Source organism: Triticum aestivum, chromosome 4D, assembly GCF_018294505.1.
Source record: "Triticum aestivum cultivar Chinese Spring chromosome 4D, IWGSC CS RefSeq v2.1, whole genome shotgun sequence".
NCBI classification, from domain to species: Eukaryota; Viridiplantae; Streptophyta; class Magnoliopsida; order Poales; family Poaceae; genus Triticum; species Triticum aestivum.
The window spans coordinates 46,579,087-46,604,181 of record NC_057805.1 but is presented as its reverse complement, the minus strand read 5'-3'; the positions used below and the strand labels follow the sequence as shown (position 1 = coordinate 46,604,181).

Sequence of the window (25,095 nt, the reverse complement as noted above, 5' to 3'; positions counted from 1 at the left end):
AACTAAACCATGTCCGATCATCACGTGAGATGGAGTAGTTTTCAATGGTGAACATCACTATGTTGATCATATCTACTATATGATTCACGCTCGACCATTCGGTCTCAGTGTTCCGAGGCCATATCTGCATATGCTAGGCTCGTCAAGTTTAACACGAGTATTCCGCGTCTACAAAACTGGCTTGCACCCGTTGTATGTGAACGTAGAGCTTATCACACCCGATCATCACGTGGTGTCTCGGCACAACGAACTTTCGCAACGGTGCATACTCAAGGAGAACACTTGTACCTTGAAATTTAGTGAGAGATCATCTTATAATGCTACCGCCAAACTAAGCAAAATAAGATGCATAAAGGATAAACATCACATGCAATCAATATAAGTGATATGATTTGGCCATCATCATCTTGTGCCTTTGATCTCCATCTCCAAAGCACCGTCATGATCACCATCATCACCGGCGCGACACCTTGATCTCCATCGTAGCATCGTTGTCGTCTCGCCAACTATTGCTTCTACGACTATCGCTACCGCTTAGTGATAAAGTAAAGCAATTACATGGCGGTTGCATTTCATACAATAAAGCGACAACCATATGGCTCATGCCAGCTGTCGATAACTCTGTTACAATAAAATTTAGCATCATGTCTTGACCATATCACATCACAACATGCCCTGCAAAAACAAGTTAGACGTCCTCTACTTTGTTGTTGCAAGTTTTACGTGGCTGCTACGGGCTGAGCAAGAACCGTTCTTACCTACGCATCAAAAACCACAACGATTTTTTGTCAAGTGTGTTGTTTTAACCTTCAAAAAGGACCGGGCGTAGCCACACTCGATTCAACTAAAGTTGGAGAAACTGACACCCGCCAGCCACCTGTGTGCGAAGCACGTCGGTAGAACCAGTCTCGCATAAGCGTACGCGTAATGTCGGTCCGGGCCGCTTCATCCAACAATACCGCTGAATCAAAGTATGACATGCTGGTAAGCAGTATGTCTATTATCGCCCACAACTCATTTGTGTTCTACTCGTGCATATAACATCTACGCATAAACCTGGCTCGGATGCCACTGTTGGGGAACGCAGTAATTTCAAAAAAATTCCTACGCACACGCAAGATCATGGTGATGCATAGCAACGAGAGGGGAGAGTGTTGTCTACGTACCCTCGTAGACCGAAAGCGGAAGCGTTATGACAATGCGGTTGATGTAGTCGTACGTCTTCACGATCCGGCCGATCCTAGTACCGAAAGTACGGCACCTCCGCGATCTGCACACGTTCAGCTCGGTGACGTCCCACGAACTCTCGATCCAGCTGAGTCAGCACGACGGCGTGATGACGATGATGATGAAGCTACCGGCGGAGGGCTTCGCCTAAGCACTACGACGATATGACCGAGGTGGATTATGGTGTAGGGGGGCACCGCACACGGCTAAGACAATGATCAACTTGTGTGTCTATGGGGTGCCCCCTTCCCTCGTATATAAAGGAGTGGAGGAGGGGGACGGCCGGCCCTCTCTATGGCGCGCCCTAGGGGAGTCCTACTTCCACCGGGAGTAGGATTCCCCCCTTCCAAGTAGGAGTAGGAGAGGAAGTAAGGAGGAGAGAGGGAGGAAGGAAGGGGGGGCCGGCCCCCCTCCCAATTCGGATTGGGCTTGGGGGGTGCCCCCTCCTAGGCCGCCTCCTCCTCTCTCCCACTAAGGCCCATACACTCCCGGGGGGTTCCGGTAACCTCCCGGTACTTCGGTAAATGCCCGAACTCACCTGGAACCATTCCGATGTCCAAACATAGCCATCCAATATATCGATCTTTATGTCTCAACCATTTCGAGACTCCTCGTCATGTCCATGATCATATCCGAGACTCCGAACAACCTTCGGTACATCAAAACACATAAACTCATAAGACCAATCGTCACAGAACGTTAAGCGTGCGGACCCTATGGGTTCGAGAACTATGTAGACATGACCGAGACTCATGTCTGGTCAATAACCAATAGCGGAACCTGGATGCTCATATTGATTCCTACATATTCTACGAAGATCTTTATCGGTCAAACCGCATAACAACATACGTTGTTCCCTTTGTCATCGGTATGTTACTTGCCCGAGATTCGATCGTCGGTATCTCAATACCTAGTTTAATCTCGTTACCGGCAAGTCTCTTTACTCGTTCCGTAATGCATCATCCCGCAACTAACTCATTAGTCACATTGCTTGCAAGGCTTATAGTGATGTGCATTACCGAGAGGGCCCAGAGATACCTCTCCGACAATCGGAGTGACAAATCCTAATCTCGATCTATGCCAACTCAACAAGTACCATCGGAGACACCTGTAGAGCACCTTTATAATCACCCAGTTATGTTGTGACGTTTGGTAGCACACTAAGTGTTCCTCCGGTATTCGGGAGTTGCATAATCTCATAGTCATAGGAACATGTATAAGTCATGAAGAAAGCAATAGCAACATACTAAACGATCAAGTGCTAAGCTAACGGAATGGGTCAAGTCAATCACATCATTCTCTAATGATGTGATCCCGTTAATCAAATGACAACTCATGTCTATGGCTAGGAAACTTAACCATCTTTGATTCAACGAGTTAGTCAAGTAGAGGCATACTAGTGACACTCTGTTTGTCTATGTATTCACACATGTACTAAGTTTCCGGTTAATACAATTCTAGCATGAATAATAAACATTTATCATGATATAAGGAAATATAAATAACAACTTTATTATTGCCTCTAGGGCATATTTCCTTCATCGACAACTAATTGATAACAACACCATTTAGTTTACTCCGTTCCTAGATCTCGCTACGAGAGGCCATATATTTCGTGACATGTACATATCCCTATTTTTATTACTACTCGTGACTAGATTTGCAACGTGGAGCTCTCGTTTTGGATTTGTCAATTGATGGGAGACAAGAACGTGACAGTTGAGTTAACGTATTTGACTGGGTTTGTAGTTTTATTTCACACTGAATTTGTGTCATATGCTCTGGCGCGGAGAAGCCGTAAAAGGGTGTTAGAAAAATGGGTGTGGCAAATGCTCTTGTCACCCTCTTGGTAAAAGCGCAATGAAAAGTGAATTGAAGATAAGACTGACTATGTAAAGAACTCCTGGTTGATAGATATGCATGACCAACCGTTCGTCGTGTTTAACTACTACTTGATAGTGGTTTATTTTATGTCATTGATTCGTATATATGGTGCGTCATGGTGCATGCTCTCTTGTCGCCAAAATAGGAGACTAAGATTGTACATCTGTACTCTCCCAAGAACTGAGTGCAAGTAAAGTGCGTTAAAGTTTCTCCTAAGATGGTAAAGTACATCAATAAGAGCAGTCCACATCCAAAGTAAGAAAGCTTGTAATCGTTACAAAAAAGTATAATTGTAAATGTCAAGGAGGCCACTTTTTTGTGTTCAATTATGTTAATCAAGCGTGTGTTGTGTAGTAAGTGCTCAAGGGTTAAGCAAAAAATGACCACTTCAATACTATTCCCTATGCATGTAAAAGCCGAAACATTACTTATTGCCCCAGAACCGTATAACAAATTTTCTATGGTATTTTTTCAATAATATGTATAAAGGGAGTATATATACAAGGAGAATAGAAGAACCAAGAAAACAAAGTCTAGCTAAACAAGAAAGCAAACAGAAGGACAGAAGGCTATGCAATTGATTTGGCGTGCCTTTTTTGAGTATTATAGAAAATGGCACACACGATTGAAAAACATAACTATGGTCGGTTTTGTATATATATAGACGTTGAACCTTTTCGGTCCGTTCATGTCCCCGTCCATAATGCTTCTAGATCTCACTCATGAACTTCTTTTAGTTAGTTGATCTCCCTCATGATCTGCTTCGTCAATATTTAAGGGTACTCTATTGGAAACAGTTGCCTAATTTAAGGGTTGCTATGGCCATGAGCCCCTTTTGTTTCATTCTAGAAGATTGTCGACTCGTCGTAGGACATGGTCACATGAGCACTTGTCAGAATAAATCCGAGGCATACCGTCGATCATCTGATGACCAAGCAATCACACGAGCACGACACCGAGATTTGTTAACGAGGTTCACCAATATGGTTACATCCCCGGGGCCTGACTACGGGCGCTCCTCCCCGTGACACCGTCACAATACCGCACCCGATCGCCCTGGACACCGGCACATGCCGCCGGCTTCCCCTGCGTTCCGGTGCTATTATGTTGGCATAGGTTACATTGTGTGTCTAGCCCCACTATATATGAGAAGCCTAGGATACAAGTGTCCTACTAGGACACGACTCCATATCCTATCTAAACACAATACAACTCAGAGTCCAACTGTAACCTAACTTGTACACAATATTCGACACAACTCTAACAAACTCCACCTTGGCGAATATTCTCCACCACCTTGAATTCGTCAATGCGTCAAACTTACTTCCATGTACATTGGACTTGAGCTTATCCCATGAGAACCGCTGCTACTCCAAAGACTTTATGTGACTCCACCTGCAACTTGTAGTCCCTTCTGTTCTTGACCAGAGTCAACACTCGAACGAAATTAAGTTCCACATTACTCTAGTTTGCGCTCCCAACTTCCAGAGTATCCGTCCAACGCCATCACACATTGATCACTGACCTGCGTGAAAGTGAACAACTCACATATTGGGTGTCACACATAAGAGTTACCTGAACTCAACATCACCGCTCCTTTCTTGACAGCCTGTCTGAAACTTGAAGGAATTTCACCTTTGTTTGTAGTCATCCCAAGTCAAATACGCAGTTGTCTCACAACATGTATGACCACCAGAGCCCTGGCCCATCTCCATGTCCCCCGTGCTAACCGCACGCCTTGCCGCTATTACCACGTCGAGCCTCCGCTGTCCCGGTCAAGTCTCAAGGGCCGCGAACCCACACCACTCAACCCCCACTGCAGAGTACCACCGATCATCACCGACCGATGATGAGTTTCACGCTTCCATCAGACCACTGGGCTCCAGTCCGAACTACGTGTCCCTCGCTTTTCCCGCTGAATAGGCTTCGACTCTCTGACGTCTTACGCCGTAGCCCCTCAATCAGCACCGAGTGAAGTCTTCCGTTAGACTCCAGCTCCACCTTTAACATGACTCCATGGTAGATGATCAGTCTACCCCTGCGCCTCATCGACTTCAAGCTCCGTGTATACACCACCTTGAATCAATCCCGCGCCATAGTCTTGTTGAAGCCGCACAAGCCTCGGGCATGTGCACCACGTGTTTCCACGCCCAGAAGTCGGTCACCATCAGCATCACGCTCCTATGTCGTCGTCGCCGATCCCACCACCGTCTTCTGTACCAACCGACTTGCGTCGATCCGTCAGACTATCTAGTCCGACCCAGCCTTACTCGTTCGACTGTATGACACGCTCGAGGCTCCCAAATCATCTTCCGCGAATTTCCATCCATCACACATAATTCCATCTTAGCTGGCATGACTTCCCGCAATGCCCTCAAGCATCCCTGTTGTGCCAACAAATTTTTTATCCTTGTCTGCCATAACCCAAGGTTTTCAGTTCCGTGAACTTCTCCACCTCAAACCTGGTACCCGTTGGCGCCATGGTTCTTTGTACGGCTGACCCTGCAAAAAATTATATGAGCTTTCCACGCGATGCCCCAAGCACACGGACAGAACCTCTGCATGCTACTATAGCAAAACCAAGAGAATTAAAATCTTTGGCCTTCACGTGGTAACTCTCGTCTAAGCTCAACTTCCTGATGCTAGCAATTGCCTTGTCAACGCCTCCCGCTAATTCCAACGGATGCATATCCCTTGATTAATTTATTTCCCCGATTGATTTGCCTGCCTAACTTCGTGTCATTGGAGACTCGGTCCCCCTTTTTTCTCAAAACAAATCTCACACGTGCAAGCCTCAGCCATGTACGCACGCAGCGTCGCAGTCAACTCGATCTGGTTTCCTCGCCTGGCCTCTGCGCCTTGCTTGGGCCTACGCCCGCTCGCGCCATGGACCCGTGGGCTGCCTGCCAACGGCGCCTAGACGCTGCCTCCTGCAGCAGCACACTCCCGAGTCCTGAGGTAGCTTCGTGCCCTAGCAGCCGAACTACCGCTGCCACGACCCAGATCAGACCGATCAGATCTCGCAGACTCTGCCTGCCTCATCCGATCTCCACCAGATCCCCTGGACGCTCGAGGCCACTCTGCACGCTCGTACCGCTTCGGATTGCTTTTCAAGTTCAGATGTTTCCCGATCGTCTCTCGTCTGCATACATCACGTCGGCGACTACTCATGCAAATACTGTTGATCAAACATCGGCACTCCTTGCTCTAAACAACAATCCACGACCTCCGAACAACCTAGCTCTGATACCACTTGTCAGAATAAATCCGAGGCATATCGTCGATCATCCGAGGACCAAGCAATCACACGAGCACGACATCGAAATTTGTTAACGAGGTTCACCAATATGGCTACATCCCGGGGCCTGACTACGGGCGCTCCTCCCCGTGACACCGTCACAATACCGCACCCGGTCGCCCTGGACACCGGCACATGCCGCCGGCTTCCCCTTCGTTCCGATGCTATTATGTTGGCATAGGTTACATCGTGTGTCTAGCCCCACTATATATGAGAAGCCTAGGATACAAGTGTCCTACTAGGGCACGACTCCATATCCTATCTAAACACAATACAACTCAGAGTCCAACTGTAACCTAACTTGTACACAATATTCGACACAACTCTAACACATGGGTTTCAACTTCCAACCCCACTTCCTCTCCTCTCAGAAAACTTCCAACTCGGGTCTTCAAGTAAAAGGTACACACGATACTCCTTATTTTCCCCTCACCTACTGCTTTTAACCAGTGTGGTGTATGTGCCCACTGGTCTGGCAACAAGTGCGCACTCAATTTGCACTAGAGACGAATACGTGTTGAACAAAATCTCATCAGCTGCCAAAGTTGCCTTGATTACCATGGGCCTACCACCAAGTTAATTAGTTACGATAATCAAAGAAAAAAAGGGAGAGAAAGATGGATGCTGTGCGTGCTTAAAATCGATCATGCATGTCTAACAAATTTTTTTGCGGGAGTGTCAACATATCCGAGGTAGGTCTAAAGCGCTTGTGTGTGATTATCAGGCCTTGTACAATGGGAGGTGCTTAGGGGGGTGCTTGGAGAAATAAACCAGACTTTCCTTAAGCACCGGTGCTTATTTGTATAGGGTAGACGCTTAACTAAGCGTCTCTCCTGTAGAAATAGGCACCGGTGCTTCAGAAAATCTCGGTTTATTTTTCTAAACACCCCTCTAAGCATCTCCCATTGTACAGGACCTCATAGTACTAGCTAATTCATCCTCAGCTAATCATATATAACATGCAATTTGCTTTAAGAAAAACTCAAACCATGTCCAATTGTTCAAACTCTGGGGGATCAATATGATAGTATCAGTAGATAATTCAGATGGCTGGCTAATATCACCCGTGGCTAGTTTACTCTTTGCTCGTAGATCACTCGACGTAAGCTCGTATATTGCCTGGCATGTAAAGTTGTACGCGTCCCTAATTTTGTTACTATCTGTGAGTAGCTCTGCAACGTGGATCGCTCGATTTGGATTTGTCAATTGACGGGGGACAAGAATCAAGATTCAGCTGGCATCGAGCTAGCGCTTTTGACTGGATTCGTAGTTTAATTTCAGGGCGAATTCGTGTCATTTGCTCCGGCGCGGAGCAGCCGCAAAAGGGCGTTAGAAAATGGCACTCTTGTCGCCCTCTAAGGTAAAGCGCAATAAAAAGTGAATTGGGGTGCATCATAGTGACAGTATGTATATATAAGTAAAAAAGTGCTCTCGGTTGATAGATACACATGACCGGCTGTACATCGTGTTTAATTACTACTCGACAGATTCTCAAAAAAAAAATTACTACTCGACAGTGTGGTTTATTATATGTGAATGCCCTTCGATTCGTATATATTGGACGTCATGGTGCACACATTACCTTACTCTTCTTCGTTCTAGACCTCGTGACTGGTCGAGCCCATGTATTTCGCGACATGTAGCTTTGCAACGTGGCTCGTTCAGTTTGGACTGGTCAATTAACCGGGGGCAAGAACGTGATCAATCGAGCAGCCGATAAGATCTACTCTCTTCACATTAAAATATAGTTTTTTAGGCTAGTTTAATCTAAAAACAATTATTTTGGTAGAAAGATACTCCGTCCATTCATTTTTATAAGTTATTTCATTGAAAATGAGCTACTTTACACCTTGTCTGAAATATCTTCAACGCCTTATAAAAATAGGAATAGTATATTTAACAGTGCTTTTGACGGACTCGCCAGTTTAATGCCGCGATGACCTTGTGTCATTTGCATGGGCATGGAGACGCCGCAGAACTGCAGAATGGTGTTACTACGAAAATTGTCAGGGCTGATTTCTCTATCTAGGTAGGCATCTTCAAGGCGGATCCGCAAATCTCTCGCAACCGTTCGGGTCATGTTGTCTGGACCAAGGAAGCCATCCAGCGTGGTCTTGTATCAGTCCACGAGGCGGTCCGGATGTGATTTCTCCCGAAAAACGGAGATAAAAGTGGGGAAGGTTTGCGGGAGTTCGGACACGCGAAACATACGAATCCGACACCCCAGGCCCATCCAAAACCTTTTCGGACCCCGCGTCTCCATCCTCCTCATTTTCTCTCCTTCCTTCTTTCTCTTTTACCGTCACCGCCGCTCCACCACCCCGGCTACCACGCCACACCCCTGCCAGAAATATGCATCTCCGTCACCTCTGGCAATCCAGCAGGCCTCTCCGCCGCTTCTCCTCCATCTCCGTTCAACCCCCGTCCTCCGGCCGCCCCGCCAGGTACATGAAGGAAATTTGCCCTAGAGGCAATACTAAAGTTGTTATTTTATATTTCCTTATTCATGATAAATGTTTATTATTCATGCTAGAATTGTATTGATAGGAAACCTAAATACATGTGTAAATACATAGACAAACATTATGTCCCTAGTGAGCCTCTACTTGACTAGCTCGTTGATCAAAGATGGTTAAGGTTTTCTGACCATGGACATGAGTTATCATTTGATAACGGGATCACATCATTAGGAGAATGATGTGATGGACAAGACACATCCGTTAGCTTAGCATATTGATCGTTCAGTTTTATTGCTATTGCTTTCTTCATGTCAAATACATATTCCTTCGACTATGAGATTATGCAACTCCCGGATACCGGAGGAATGCCTTGTATGCTATCAAACGTCACAACGTAACTGGGTGATTATAAATATGCTCTACAGGTATCTCCGAAGGTGTTTGTTGAGTTGGCATAGATCGAGATTAGGATTTGTCACTCCGAGTATCGGAGAGGTATCTCTGGGCCCTCTCGGTAATACACATCATAAGCTTGCAAGCAAACGACTAAGGAGTTAGTCACGAGGTGATGTATTACGGAACGAGTAAAGAGACTTGCCGATAACGAGATTGAACTAGGTATGAAGATACCGACGATCGAATCTCGGGCAAGTAACATACCGATGGACAAAGGGAATTACGTATATTGTCATAACGGTTCGACCGATAAAGATCTTCATAGAATATGTAGGAGCCAATATGAGCATCCAAATTCCACTATTTGTTGTTGACCGGAGAGGTGTCTCGGTCATGTCTACATAGTTCTCGAACCCGTAGGGTCCGCACGCTTAACGTTCGATAACGATATTGTATTATATGAGTTATGTGATTTGGTGACCGAATGTTGTTGGGAGTCCCGGATGAGATCACGGACATGACGAGGAGTCTCGAAATGGTCGAGAGGTAAATATTGATATATAGGACGATAGTATTCGGACATCGGAAGTGTTCCAGAGTGTATCGGGTATTTATCGGAGTACCAGAGGGGTTACCGGGAACCCTGGGGGGAATATATGGGGCATATGGGCCATGAGAGGGGAGCACACCAGCCCACAAGGGGTGGCGCCCCCCTATAGCAGGAGGCCAAATTGGGAGAAGGAAAAGGGGGGTTCGGCCCCCCCTTCCTTTCTCTCTTCCCCCTTCCCTTTCTTCTCCGGTGAAATAAGGCAGGGGGCGCCACTTGGGGAAACCCCAAGTAGGATTCGGATCCTAGTTGGGGTGCACCCTGGCTGCCTCTCCTCTCCCTACCACCTATATATATATGTGGGGGGCGCCCCTAGCACACCCCAGACAATTGCCTAGCCGTGTGCGGCACCTCCCTCCACCGTTTACTCCCACGGTCATATCTTCGTAGTGCTTAGGCGAAGCCCTGCACGGATCACTTCACCATCACCGTCACCACGCCGTCGTGCTGACGGAACTCATCTACTACCTCGACATCTTGTTGGACTAAGAAGGCGAGGGACGTCACCGAGCTGAACGTGTGCAGAACTCGGAGGTGTTGTATGTTCGGTACTTGATCGGTCGGAGCGAGAAGAAGTTCGACTACATCAACCGCGTTGTCAAACGCTTCCGCTTACGGTCTACGAGGATACGTAGACACACTCTCCGCCTCGTTGCTATGCATCTCCATGGATAGATCATTGCGTGTGCGTAGAAATTTTTTTGTTTTCCATGCAACGATTCCCAACAGTGGCATCATGAGCCAGGTCTATGCGTAGATCATATGCACGAGTAAAACACAAAGAGTTGTGGGCGGTGATAGTCATACTGCTTACCACCAACGTCTTATTTTGATTCGGCGGTATTGTAAGATGAAGCGGCCCGGACCAACCTTACATGTCCACGTACATGAGACCGTTCCACCGACAGACATGCAACTAGTTTTGCATAAAGGTGGTTGGCGGGTGTCTTTTTCTCCTACTTTAGTTGAATCGAATTTGACTGAAGAAGGTTAAAACAGCAAACTTGACGAAACACCGTTGTGGTTTTGCGCGTAGATAAGAATGGTTCTTGCTAGAAGCCCGTAGTAGCCACGTAGAACTTGCAACAACAAATTAGAGGACGCCTAACTTGTTTTTGCAGGGTATGTTGTGATGTGATATGGTCAAGATATGATGTGATATACGTTATTGTATGAGATGATCATGTTTTGTAAAAGTTATCGGCAACCGGCAAGAGCCTTATGGTTGTCCCTTTATTGTATGAAATGCAAGCACCATGTAATGGGAAAATTTTGTTTTTGCCACTCTAGATTTTGCCAATTTTTCTTATGCCACTCTAGATTTTGACATTTCAGTTTTGCCACTCTTAGCTTTTGACAAATATCACAATTGCCATTATGTGGCAAAACCAAAATAAATGAGAGTGGCAATTGTGATACATTGTCAAAAGCTAGAGTGGCAAAAGTGAAACAAAATTAATTTTCTTTTGCCACATAATGGCAATTGTGATATTTGTCAAAAGCTAAGAGTGGCAAAACTGAAATGTCAAAATCTAGAGTGGCATAAGGAAAATTGGCAAAATCTAGAGTGGCAAAAACAAAATTTTCCCTCGTGTAATTGCTTTACTTTATCAGTATGCGTTAGCGATAGTTGTAGAAGCAATAGTTGGCGAGACGACTACGACGCAACGATGGAGATCAAAGGTGTCGAGCCGGTGACGATGGAGATCATGACGATGCTTTGGAGATGGAGATCAAAAACACAAGATGATGATGGCCATATCATGTCACATATTTTGATTGCATGTGATGTTTATCTTTTATGCATCTTATTTTGCTTAGTACGGTGGTAGCATTATAAGATGATCCCTTAACTAAATTTCAAGGTATAAGTGTTCTCCCTGAGTATGCACCGTTGCGACAGTTCGTCCTGTTGAGACACCACGTGACGCTCGGGTGTGATAGACTCTATGTTCACATACAACGGGTGCAAGATAGTTTTGCACATGCGGAATACTCGGGTTAAACTTGACGAATCTGGCATGTACATACATGGCCTCGGAACACTGGAGACCGAAAGGTCGAACGTGATCATATAGTAGATATGATCAACATAGAGATATTCACCATTGATGACTACTCCATCTCACGTGATGATCGGACATGCGTTAGTTGATTTGGATCATGTATCATTTAGATGACTTGAGGGATGTCTATCTAAGTGGAAGTTCTTAAGTAATTTGATTAATTGAACTTAATTTATTATGAACTTAGTCCTGATAGTATTTGCATATCTATGTTGTAGATCAATGGCCCGTGCTACCGTTCCCCTGAATTTTAATGCGTTCCTAGAGAAAGCTAAGTTGAAAGATGATGGTAGCAACTACACGGACTGGGTCCGTAACTCGAGGATTATCCTCATTGCTGCACAGAAGAATTATGTCCTTGATGCACCGCTAGGTGAAAGGCCTGCTGCAGGAGCAGATGCTGATGTTTTGAACGTCTGGCAAGCTCGATCTGATGACTGCTCGATAGTTCAGTGTGCCATGCTTTACGGCCTAGAATCGGAACTTCAAAAACATTTTGAACGTCATGGACCATATGAGATGTTCCGGGAGTTGAATTTAATATTTCAAGCAAATGCCCGAGTTGAGAGATACGAAGTCTCCAACAAGTTCTATAGCTGCAAGATGGAGGTGAACAGTTCTGTCAGTGAACACAAACTCAAAATGTCTGGGTATCATAATCACTTGACTCGGCTGGGAGTTAATCTTCTAGATGATAGTGTTATTGACAGAGTTCTTCAATCACTGCCACCAAGCTACAAAGGCTTCGTGATAAACTATAATATGCAAGGGATGGACAAGACAATTCCCAAGCTCTTCGCAATGCTCAAAGCTGCGGAGGTAGAAATTAAGAAGGAGCATCAAGTGTTGATGGTTAACAAGACCACTAGTTTCAAGAAAATGGGCAAGGGAAAGAAGGGGAACTTCAAGAAGAATGGCAAGCAAATTGCCACTCCCGGGAAGAAACCCAAGCCTGAAACTGAGTGCTTCTACTGCAAAGGGACTGGTCACTGGAAGCGGAACTGCCCAAGTATTTGGCGGATAAGAAGGATGGCAAAGTGAACAAAGGTATATTTGATATACATGTTATTGATGTGTACCCTACTAATACTCGTAGTAGCGCCTGGTTATTTGATACTGGTTTGGTTGCTCATATTTGTAACTCGAAACAGGAGCTACGGATTAAACGAAGATTGGCTAAGGACGAGGTGACGATGCGCGTCGGGAATGGTTCCAAGGTCGATGTGATCGCCGTCGGCACGCTACCTCTACATCAACCTTCGGGATTAGTTTTAGACCTGAATAATTGTTATTTGGTGCCAGCGTTGAGCATGAACATTATATTTGGATCTTGTTTAGTGCGAGATGGTTATTCATTTAAATCAGAGAATAATGATTGTTCTATTTATATGAGTAATATCTTTTATGGTCATGCACCCTTGAAGAGTGGTCTATTTTTGTTGAATCTCGATTATAGTGATACACATATTTATAATATTGATGCCAAAAGATGCAAAGTTGATAATGATAGTGCAACATATTTGTGGCACTGCCGTTTAGGTCATATTGGTGTAAAGCGCATGAAGAAACTCCATGCAGATGGGCTTTTGGAATCACTTAATTATTAATCATTTGATAGTTGCGAACCATGCCTCATGAGCAAGATGACTAAAACTCCGTTCTCCGGAACAATGGAGCGAGCTAATGACTTATTGGAAATAATACATACCAATGTATGAGGTCCGATGAGTATTGAGGCACGCGGCGGGTATCATTATTTTCTGACCTTCACAGATGATTTGAGCAGATCTGGGTATATCTACTTAATGAAACACAAGTCTGAAACATTTGAAAAGTTCAAAGAATTTCAGAGTGAAGTGTAGAATCATCATAACAAGAAGATAAAGTTTCTACGATCTGATCGCAGAGGCGAATATTTGAGTTACGAGTTTGGCCTTCATTTAAAACAATGTGGAATAGTTTCACAACTCACGCCACCTGAAACACCACAGCGTAATGGTGTGTCCGAACGTCGTAACCGTACTTTATTAGATATGGTGCGATCTATGATGTCTCTTACCGATTTACCATTATCGTTTTGGGGTTATGCATTAGAGACAGTTGCATTCGCGTTAAATAGGGCATCGTCTAAATCCGTTGAGACGACACTGTATGAACTGTGGTTTGACAAGAAACCTAAGCTGTCGTTTCTTCAAGTTTGGGGTGGCGACACTTATGTCAAAAGGCTTCAGCCTGATAAGCTCGAACCCAAATCGGAGAAGTGCGTCTTCATAGGATACTCTAAGGAAACGATTGGTACACCTTCTACCACTAATCCGAAGGCAAGATCTTTGTTGCCAAGAATGAAAACTTTCTAGAGAAAAGTTTCTCTCGAAAGAAGTGAGTGGGAGGAAAGTAGAACTTGATGAGGTAATTGTACCTTCTCTCGAATTGGAAAGAAGCTCACCAGAGAAATTCGTTCCCGTGATGCCTACACCAACTAGAGAGGAAGCTAATGATGATGATCATGAAACATCAGATCAAGTTACTACTGGACCTCCTAGGTCGAACAGAGCATGTTCCGCACCAGAGTGGTATGGTAATCCTATTCTGAAAGTCATGTTACTAGACCATGACGAAACTACGAACTATGAAGAAGCTATGATGAGCCCAGATTCCGATAAATGGCTTGAGGCCATGAAATCTGAGATAGGATCCATGTATGAGAACAAAGTGTGGACTTTGGTGGACTTGCCCGATGATCGGCGAGCCATAGAGAATAAATGGATCTTCAAGAAGAAGAGTAACGCTGATGGTAATGTTACTGTCTACAAAGCTCGACTTGTCGCCAAAGGTTTTCGACAAGTTCAAGGAGTTGACTACGATGATACTTTCTCACCCGTAGCGATGCTTAAGTCTGTCCGAATCGTGTTAGCAATTGCCGCATTTTATGATTATGAAATCTGGCAAATGGACGTCAAAACTGCATTCCTTAATGGATTTCTTAAAGAAGAGTTGTATATGATGCAACCAGAAGGTTTTGTCGATCCTAAAGGTGCCAACAAAGAGTGCAAGCTCCAGCGATCCATCTATGGACTCGTGCAAGCATCTCGGAGTTGGAATATACGCTTTGATGAGGAGCATATTGTTTTATACAGACTTTCAGTGAAGCATGTATTTATAAGTGAGTGGGAGCTCTGTAGCATTTCTAATATTATATATGGATGACATATTGTTGATTGAAAATGATATAGAATTTCTAGATAGCATAAAAGGATACTTGAATAAGAGTTTTTCAATGAAAGACCTTGGTGAAGCTGCTTATATATTGGGCATCAAGATCTATAGAAATAGATCAAGACGCTTAATAGGACTTTCACAAAGCACATACCTTGACAAAGTTTTGAAGAAGTTCAAAATGGATCAGTCAAAGAAAGGGTTCTTGCCTGTGTTACAAGATGTGAAATTGAGTCAGACTCAATGCCCGACCACTGCAGAAGATAGAGAGAAAATAAAAGTCATTCCCTATGCCTTAGCCATAGGTTCTATCATGTATGCTATGTTGTGTACCAGACCTGATATGTGCCTTGCCATAAGTCTGGCAGACAGGCACCAAAGTAATCCAGGAGTGGATCAGTTCCAAGCAGAGCATCACGGCGGAATCTACGTGTGAAGCGAAGTCATAGCTGCTTCGGAAGCAGCAAATGAAGGAGTTCATATCCGATCTAGGTGTAATACCTAGTGCATCGGTCCAATGAAAATCTTTTGTGACAATACTGGAGCAATTGCCTTAGCGAAGGAATCCAGATTTCACAAAAGAACCAAACACATCAAGAGATGCTTCAACTCCAACCGTGATCAAGTCAAGGAGGGAGACATAGAGCTTTGCAAAATACATACGGATCTGAATGTAGCAGACCCATTGACTAAGCCTCTTCCACGAGCAAAACATGATCAGCACCAAGACTCCATGGGTGTTAGAATCATTACAATGTAATCTAGATTATTTACTCTAGTGCAAGTGGGAGACTGAAGGAAATATGCCCTAGAGGCAATAATAAAGTTGTTATTTTATATTTCCTTATTCATGATAAATGTTTATTATTCATGCTAGAATTGTATTGATAGGAAATCTAAATACATGTGTGAATACATAGACAAACATTATGTCCCTAGTGAGCCTCTACTTGACTAGCTCGTTGATCAAAGATGGTTAAGGTTTCCTGACCATGGACATGAGTTGTCATTTGATAACGGGATCACATCATTAGGAGAATGATGTGATGGACAGGACCCATCCGTTAGCTTATCATATTGATCATTCAATTTTATTGCTATTGCTTTCTTCATGTCAAATACATATTCCTTTGACTATGAGATTATGCAACTCCCGGATACCGGAGGAATGCCTTGTATGCTATCAAACGTCACAACGTAACTGGGTGATTATAAATATGCTCTACAGGTATCTCCGAAGGTGTTTGTTGAGTTGGCATAGATTGAGATTATGATTTGTCACTCCGAGTATCGGAGAGGTATCTCTGGGCCCTCTCGGTAATACACATCATAAGCTTGCAAGCAAACGACTAAGGAGTTAGTCACGAGGTGATGTATTACGTAACGAGTAAAGAGACTTGCCGATAACGAGATTGAACTAGGTATGAAGATACCGACAATCAAACTGGGTATCGGATAGGGGGGACCAGTTCGCTAACACGGATGCGGGAGGGTTTTTGCGAGTTGCTGCTGGAGATGCCCTAAAGCGGCAATTCAAAAACGATTTGGTGATAAGAGACCGTACATCGTCGTAGCTAAACTAGTACAGTACTTGACAGTGGTTTATTATATTGTGCACTCTCTTCTCTTGTCGCCAACTAATTAAGGTTATACACGCACCGCACCTGTACTCGCCTAGCTAGCATAAGAGGTTATACTATGTCTCAATTTGGTTGTGGCTCAGCTGGTTAAAGGTAGGATCATATTGACCAAATCTTGTGACATTTGCCCTTGGGAAGTTGTGCGTAGTCCCCTCTCAGTTTCACCAACAGCTACCACTGAATTGGAGAACCTGAGAGAGCTACTTACTTGAGAATGTTCAAGCCCCCTCTGTGGCTGGCACAGATGCAGGATGGATGTTTTTTCTGGCAAGCTAGCTAGCTACTACCAGCAGTTACTACAGCCTCCTTACTTTCAGAGGAATTGTTTGGGAACCAGCTGAACTTATTGGCGCTACAATTCATCCCCAAAAAATTTAGAGTGTATTTTGGCCTGCATGTGAGGGTACACATGGCCAAGAAGCTGAATGGGGTCTGCAGTGTTCAGTCTTGTTGTTCTTCTGTTTTGATCTTGCTTTTCATCTGCTTCTTTTTTCCCATTTTGATGGACTGCCTTTGGCAACATCCTTTGTAAATTGTAATCGAACAATCCTCAGACTTCTGTCTGGTTCTGGAACATATCATGTATCAGGTAGACTGCGGCTTACTACCTCTTCTTATTTACCAAAAAAAAAACTAAGTGGCTGAACTAGCAATCATGCAGTTAGGGACAGAAACGTAAATTCAGAGAGGAAAACTGCCACTAGCCCTAAGATTCCACCAGCGTTTTTCTTCTTCTATATAAAAGGCTCCAGATCTGCATCCGCCAGTCAGCTTCTCCCTCTTTCTTCGCTTCTCTGCTGGTTATCCTTCTTTGCTTCTTCCTCCCGTTGCCATCTCAATCTTTTTCTCGCCGAATTTCTGCTTACCGTCTTTGATTTCTTTGCCAAGAGCTTTCAAGTATAGTAGAGATTTTCTGTATCGTGCTCGTGTTGTGAAAGGGCAATCGTTTTTCTTCCAGTTTTCCAGCGGAATTACTCCATGTTTTTGCTTAAGATGAACGAGGGAGCCATGCAGCAGTGATAGACAAAAATTGACTCGTGATATCATGAGGTTTGCTCTGTAACAAACAAACCATGATTTACTTTCAAGCACTGTTGAGCTGCATCGCCCGTCGCTTCACTTTTGGAGTTTTTACGTCAGATTCTCATTTTTATTGTCCCGATTTGCGTTGTGTTTTTACTTCGGTGATGAATGAAAGCACCGCATCTCAATATGTAGGGATGCAGAGCGGACCTAGTACAAATCCATCTCTAGTTTAGTGTTAATCTTCCGGACAGAAAAATGAACTACTCCTATCAATATGTGACCGATCTGTTTCAGTGATTGGCATCTCGCTGTGTCACGGGGCCAATCTGTTTCAGTGATTGGCATCTCGCTGTGTCACGGGGCCAATCTGTTTTTTCTGCCGCAAATAGGCAGACTTCACATATACCAGCGTGATCCAGATGAACAAAGCCGAATGCGGAATTTTACCAAAATGAAACATTCTGTTCCTAGTTTGCGCAGACATTGGAAATTCACGGCAATAAGATGAGACATGAACAAGAAACCTTTCAGCGTTTAGATGATCATGCACACCACTCTCAGACTTGTTACATTCATACTCCTTTACGACAACAGGAGCTGGTTTGCGACAGACAACAAACAGCTCACATCCATTTCTATACACACATACAATTTGACAAGTAAACAACATACATGTAGAACCCACCCTAAAAGAGGCCTAGAGAAGGTGAACCTGCAAAATCCAATAGAATGAATTGAATATAGATAAGCTACCGCGCTGTGAAATGATACATGGCGCTGAACTCATTGTATCTAGAAGCTAGCAAGGGTGTCCCTCATCTCGGCAACCGGCATTATAGGCTCGTTTCCGTAGATCCGTGTTACCATCTGGACAAAGCTCTCGTACTTGTCCAAAAACTCTTTCTGCAAACGTCAAGCAGGAATCGTTAAATTAACGTGTGATCTTGCTGCTCTGGAAAATTATGAACCAACAACCCGCGACTTCAAACAAGCAAATGCAAATTGGTAAAGAGTGATTAGGCCACATACCTTGCATTTATCCCATAGCGAGGGAAACAATTCATCAGAAGTCAATGTCTTCTGCAATCTTCTGTACATGGCACCAATTGACTTGTCAATCTGCACAGTTCCAAAATTTCATGAGTTCACTTTACACCAGCATCTTGAACAAAACAAAATGCTATGGGTGATACTCTGGTCATTATCTCAAAACTAAAGATGGCATGGCGAATGTGCACTGTGATCCATATGAAGCCATGTTGAGACAACATTCAAAAACGGCATGCACTAAGTGCATACAAAATGAGTTGGACCCTGACACAATACAATCAAAATCCCCAAATCAATGGAATTACACTGCACGCTACTGTGAACATATTGAACTGGCAAGGCATCAAAAGAGATCTCATCGACCATTGAAAACACTCAAATGCGAAAACAACAGACCCAGTTTCATTTGTCTAAATAAGATTTGACCCCAATCACAATGAAAAGATGCTCAGAGTTTGAGCTATTTTTATTTGAGGAAACTAAAAATCTTATATTGCATGACTGCACACACAAGAGGGGCAATCCTATCTACCACTCAGCCATAAGTCCGGTCGTTTTTTGAACGAAAATGACAAGACCACTTCTGCTGCATATGGAATGTTTGCTAGAAAGCACAGAAATACACTGGAGTCATGAAACAATTTGTGTCTACTTACCCCAGATAAACTTGATTTCAGCACCCTCCTTAGATCAGTTTTTGACAACCCAAGTTGAAAAGGTATCTAAGGAGAAATCATAAAAATTAGTCCTTGCAGAAAATGACAGGGATATTGGATATCAAATGATCACCACTTGACAGAATGTAGTACACGCATGACGCATGTGAATAACTAGAACATGTAATGATACCCGCTGCCTTTGTTTTCTTCTACTCAACCAATAACAACAAAATGGTGCAAGATTTTTTTTAATAAATTTATAAATGCAAAAAATAATGTTTCAAATTTCTAACTAACTTTTGTAGAGCATACGAAGAAGCCGCATTTTGCAAGTTTTTACCAAAAAGTTCGATTCCGTATTGCTAGCAAGGACTAGAAACCAAACCATAGAGGTTAGTACAACACCTCAAAGTCTAAAATAGACACTATGTGTAAAGTTAGCTCACCTCCTCAGCAGCTATTGTGTATGTCAATTCATCGACTTTTCGAGAAAACTGAAACAGCCTCTCGAATTGCTGCCATAGGCCAAAGCAAGAAAGATCTCAGATTTTTGAAAGGAAGAAACATATCCACAGCAAGTAGAATCTAACTATATTTACATACAAGATAAATGAGTGAGCTGATATGGCGAGTGCAAGCTTGTTCATAGGATTCGCTAGCCTGGTGGTAGAACTTTGCAAGAGTTGGCACAACATTAGCCAAGTCATAAAGACTGCATAAAACAATGCATATTGTTAGTCTCCTAGACCAATCTATGCATTAAAAAATGACAAAGTAACAATGGGACAAGTCAAATATATGATGCTACAAAGAATTTACTATGATTTACGAGACAAGGAAAAATAACCTGTTCTGGAAAGCAGCATAATTCTCGATCAGTACAATATCCGCAGTTTTAGGATCACTTTGTGCAATTTTCTCCAAAGTTGTGAACATTGTGCTAACCTATTCCAGAGTACAAGGAGCAGTTCGTTCAGAGAGAAGGTTAAAGAAAGATCAATGGCCTAGTTAAAATGTATATTTATCAAGGGAAGTATAACTTAGCAGCTACAAAAGATGCTAGTACAAATTGGTGATGTCCATAAAAGCAAAATAGGACTAACATATTAGTTCAATCAATAAGTCGCAAATTTAGTACTAGTACATATGGAATACCAAAAAGGCAAACAGGTGCAAGATTGGAAGGGCAGTTATACTCACTAGCTTTGTGTATGCTTTATCAATCAAGTCTCTAGATTGCCCTTGAATATACTGCTCCATCCGTGATGCAAGGACAGCAAATCTAAATAAAGTGACGAGCATAAAATGATCAGACCGTAATATATTTATATTTGCAAACACCATGGTTGATACAAAACAAACACTACAATCATCATATGACAGAACATCTGCACAAGTGCACATTGAGTGTTTCTATTTCTCAACAGCTCTAATATAGAAACATAGTCAACACTGTCAAGGCTGTAAAACCAGTGGAAGCTTACTCATTATCACTGTTCTCGAAATTTTCTAGTGGTGTATGTGCATTTAGGCCCCCTAATGGGTTTCAGTTGATTAATAACACCATTAAGGGACTAATGTTTTTATCAAGTATTTCAGGGTTTAGTCCCTATTCTAGTTGGAAATGGTGACCCCTAAAAATGAGAAAAGAAAAGACAAGTCCCTATTCTAGTTGGAAATGGTGACCCCTAAAAATGAGAAGAAGAGTTTTGGTTGTAATTTTTTATAGGCTTATGGTGGATCAACTTTCCACATTGAGTCTCAAGGACAACAGTACTGTCAAGAAGGGCACTACTTAATCTAGGGATGACCACATTGCCAAACCTTCAATCATTCCCTAAAGCTTTTCCAAAGAAAAACTCTAAAATTCTACACATCTCCAGAACCACCTCTGAAGTAGCATAAAATAATAGCACCATGCTGCAAGGGATGAGGAATGTATATGCATTTTTTTTTAAATGCCAATTCATCAAGTACCTCGGGATGTAGGCTAGAATTCCCGTTTGACGCACATTTCTTTCATTACGCTCAATTTGATGGCACGCTTCGTCAATGAACTGGAATCAGATTAGAATCAAAAGGTACAAGTGAGAGGTAGGAAGCAAGTGAATCTCTTCTAAATAGCTATAATGAAGCTTTTCAGCCTCAATAGGAACACTAACCCTGCTAAACTGTACTGATATTCTTGACTCCAGGTCATCAAGTAGTTTTCGAACAAAGCCTGCAGCATCAGCTTTCTGACCAGAAAGGTAACGTTCTGTAATACCATGCATCGAAATGCAACGCAGGGGATCAATCTTGTACGCCCAATCTACAACTGCATAGAAGTCTTCCTGAAAGTGATGGAAATAAAAGTGCATTCCTTGATCAATAAAAGGAGTGTAATACTTCATAACCAGTTGGTTATGTCAAAAGGATTGTACATTTGACTTGCATAATAGAACTCCTCCCTTTTGGTATTATAAAACTGATTCTTCTTGTGTTGGTTCTGTGTCAACATGTACTAAAATATACCTGGATTCCATCAAGCAGTTCTTGAAGAGCATCATTCAATGTACCCAACTCCACAGATGTATTATCTGGAAACAGAATCATTATAGATTGCACACTAGGCCTATTTGAGAGAAAATGAGCATACATTCATCTACACAAGATAAGAACAGTACCTGGTTTGATATCATTGCCATCCGGATCCATAAGGCTCAGGTCGTCATCATCAGGGTCATTTGCTCCAGATCTACGCTTGTTAACGTTAGGAGCACCAGCTGGAACAAGTGCAGGTACTTCGAAGCACATAAAATGTGCAAAGAAGGAACTCTGCAAATGTAATATTCATTAGTTTGTCTGTAGAGCCAAACAAGTATAATAAGAGCTGCATTCAAGGAAAATAAGTATAACCTCATCCACAAGCAGCGGGATAAATATCGTAAGCATCTTTGAGTATGCATCAGATACTGTTGAAGTATCAGCACTACTGCCATTCTGGCCAGCATTATTAGAACCTTCAAGCCAAACAGCTGGATTTTTTGGTGCTTTCGTACTTGCACGAAGTTCATTTGCAAATTCACGTGCCTGAATCAAATTACATGAAAAAACCATTCTAAATTATACAACTCATGAAATACAAGAGCTAAACGCATATTAAAAAGTCAGGTATAACTGAAAGCGAATAAATAAAGCTTAAGTACACCAGTGTCATTATATAATATCATTCCCAAGTTTGCCGTTAACTTATTGCCATTTTGAACACCGTTGTAAGATAGAGAACAAAACGAACAGAAAAAATGCCGTTAACTGGACAAATAGGAAGGATGTAAAAGCGCATAGGCAGCATATCAAACAATAGAATTTAATTATTTTTGTCCTGACCTCTCGACGAAGTAGCAAGTTAAGAGATTGGCAATACGCCTTCCTTAAGGGGCCTAAACAGCTCTTGTCCAGACTCTGCGCACAAATGAGCAACCACAAATGTAAAAATGGGAATGATGCCAATATGTAATAATATGACATATTAGGAACAAATTAAGGGTATATGACCTTTAAATGCTGAAGAAGTCGAGCATAGGTCCTGCATTTATACCTTAGGTCTGCATGATCAGGCCGCTTCAATTGCCCTCGCTACTTTCAGTTCAAAGTGAATTATCTAAGTCATTTCACCCAAAAAGTGAAAAATATAAATTACTGCAAACAATGGGACTATCACTAAACCTGAGAAAAGTAGCTTTTGTCACTTATCATAAAGTCCACCAAGCTAGAGAAGTAGTTCCTCAAGAACTCTGATGCTCGTTTAACAAAAGTTATTTTCAGCTTCTCCAGTTCTGCTCTTTTTTCCCTAACCTGATAGAATGAAGTTTACTTCTTTTCTGGCTCGGAGTTGCAGAATAATGACTGAATATAAAGCAATCACAAGCAGAACTTAAATTGGATCTGTTTCTGAATTATTATGTCCCAGTGACTCAATCTATTAACCGTACTCTGAAACAAAACATTTAGTAGCAGAACCTTCTACCAGTTTGTTCATTTACCCATATAACCAATTCAAATTGCAGCCTCGGTTTATTCAACGTTCAGGTTGCCCATACTACATTATTAACATGACAAAAAAATACATGTATGGATTTGGTATAAAACTATGAATTAATGTTGTAATAACCGAAACAAGAGTTCATAAGATAGCTTACAGCCCGCATATTGACATAGGATGGGTCCAAATTTGGCACTTCGAGGCAGCGAATGGCCCCAGTCAACCATTCGCAAGCCTCAACATTTTTCAGCATACGTGACTCCTCAAATGAACCTCCAGTTAGTGATGCTGCAAACTGCATTGCATTTCAATAAAGTAACACAGTATTAGGGATTACTAATTCACTATGGGAGATGAATATCCTCTCTGTCTGAACCATACCTCCTGCGGAATTCGCAACCGCTCAAGCAATTTCTCCAGCTCCTCAACAAGTCCTTTATTATTTACAGACTGCATCTCCAAGCCATTGTTACGTGATTCGATCTGCAAAATATGAGCATAATAAGGACTATCGTCAAAGAAAGTTGTGCTCTCCACATTTTGGGGGGGGGGGGGGGGGGCATAAGATGAAACTGATTTCAAGTATCGCGGTGTCATACCCAAGAAAGAATCCTACCCAGACTGAAACTGATTACAAGTGGCCAGTTACGGCCAGTAACAGGATATACCAATTGGTACAATCAAGCAGTTAAAGCAGCTCATATATTTCAACAGGTTACTGCCAGTTGTGATTTGTGAGTATAATAAGGTTGATACTATCCTTAAGAAAACGTTGATACTAAATATTTTGGGTAGAATCACATTTTCAGTGTTGTAAGTTCCATGGACTAGAAACAATCTAGTGCTATGGGCGTGTGGCAAGCCCGCAGCAGCAATAAATAACACGAGCTCAGCATGGGTTTATGTAGCAACCTCGTTCGTGTGCATTAAGAAAGGCACAAATGTGAGGCCGCTGCCTCATAGTGGGCTCGTGTATTTCTGCCTTATATGTGTCTTCGAAAAGTGTCATGGGAAAGGGATTAAATTAAGTGCACAAATGCCTTGCTGGCTGGTCTTTGCATCTGTATGAACATGATTCAAATTATAAAGAGTACTATTCAGTTAGGAAGCTGGTCTAGTGTAAAGATTGACGGTCCATAGCATTTTCCTGTTATTCCACTTGTTATAAAACTCTAGTGTGTGTGTGGGCTGTGTGCATCCTAGTTATGCAGAGGCCGGGAGTGATCACAGCATGATTGTATCATCTTGATGTAATGATCTGAATTCAAATAAAAGCTTCCTTTATCAGAAAAAAAAGTTAGGAAGCTCGGGTTTCTGGTTCCATTAGGAGTCAAGTTGTGATCGTGGATTGAGTCAATCATATAAATGAAGGGCTACCATGTAAGCCTTAGCCTTCCAATCAAGCAATGAAGAATCAATAGTTCAACTAGACCTTCGAGCCTTGTTACCTGTCACAGGGATTAGGCTATGAGGAAACTAGATGAGGACGAGTGCCCTATCCCGGTCTTCGAACTCTTACCAAGCGCCAAACCATAACACATAA

The 25,095-nt window shown here is 42.8% G+C and overlaps 1 protein-coding gene across 1 annotated transcript in view; it reads right to left on the bottom strand.

Annotated features, from left to right (window-relative positions):
- Positions 1 to 18,326: 18,326 nt before the first annotated feature.
- LOC123096085 (exocyst complex component SEC3A) overlaps positions 18,327 to 25,095 on the bottom strand; it is a 13,425-nt gene continuing 6,656 nt past the window's right edge. Inside the window, exons 9-25 of the mRNA XM_044517684.1 lie at positions 23,934 to 24,035; positions 23,710 to 23,847; positions 23,237 to 23,365; positions 23,066 to 23,146; positions 22,898 to 22,972; positions 22,427 to 22,600; positions 22,195 to 22,345; positions 22,043 to 22,107; positions 21,691 to 21,861; positions 21,506 to 21,585; positions 20,729 to 20,810; positions 20,376 to 20,473; positions 20,132 to 20,240; positions 19,975 to 20,043; positions 19,526 to 19,591; positions 18,849 to 18,938; positions 18,327 to 18,722 (exon numbers count right to left, since the gene is read on the bottom strand). Coding sequence (XP_044373619.1) covers positions 18,612 to 18,722; positions 18,849 to 18,938; positions 19,526 to 19,591; positions 19,975 to 20,043; positions 20,132 to 20,240; positions 20,376 to 20,473; positions 20,729 to 20,810; positions 21,506 to 21,585; positions 21,691 to 21,861; positions 22,043 to 22,107; positions 22,195 to 22,345; positions 22,427 to 22,600; positions 22,898 to 22,972; positions 23,066 to 23,146; positions 23,237 to 23,365; positions 23,710 to 23,847; positions 23,934 to 24,035 — 1,791 coding nt within the window. The 3' untranslated portion in view covers positions 18,327 to 18,611. The remainder of the gene's footprint in view (positions 18,723 to 18,848; positions 18,939 to 19,525; positions 19,592 to 19,974; positions 20,044 to 20,131; positions 20,241 to 20,375; positions 20,474 to 20,728; positions 20,811 to 21,505; positions 21,586 to 21,690; positions 21,862 to 22,042; positions 22,108 to 22,194; positions 22,346 to 22,426; positions 22,601 to 22,897; positions 22,973 to 23,065; positions 23,147 to 23,236; positions 23,366 to 23,709; positions 23,848 to 23,933; positions 24,036 to 25,095) is intronic.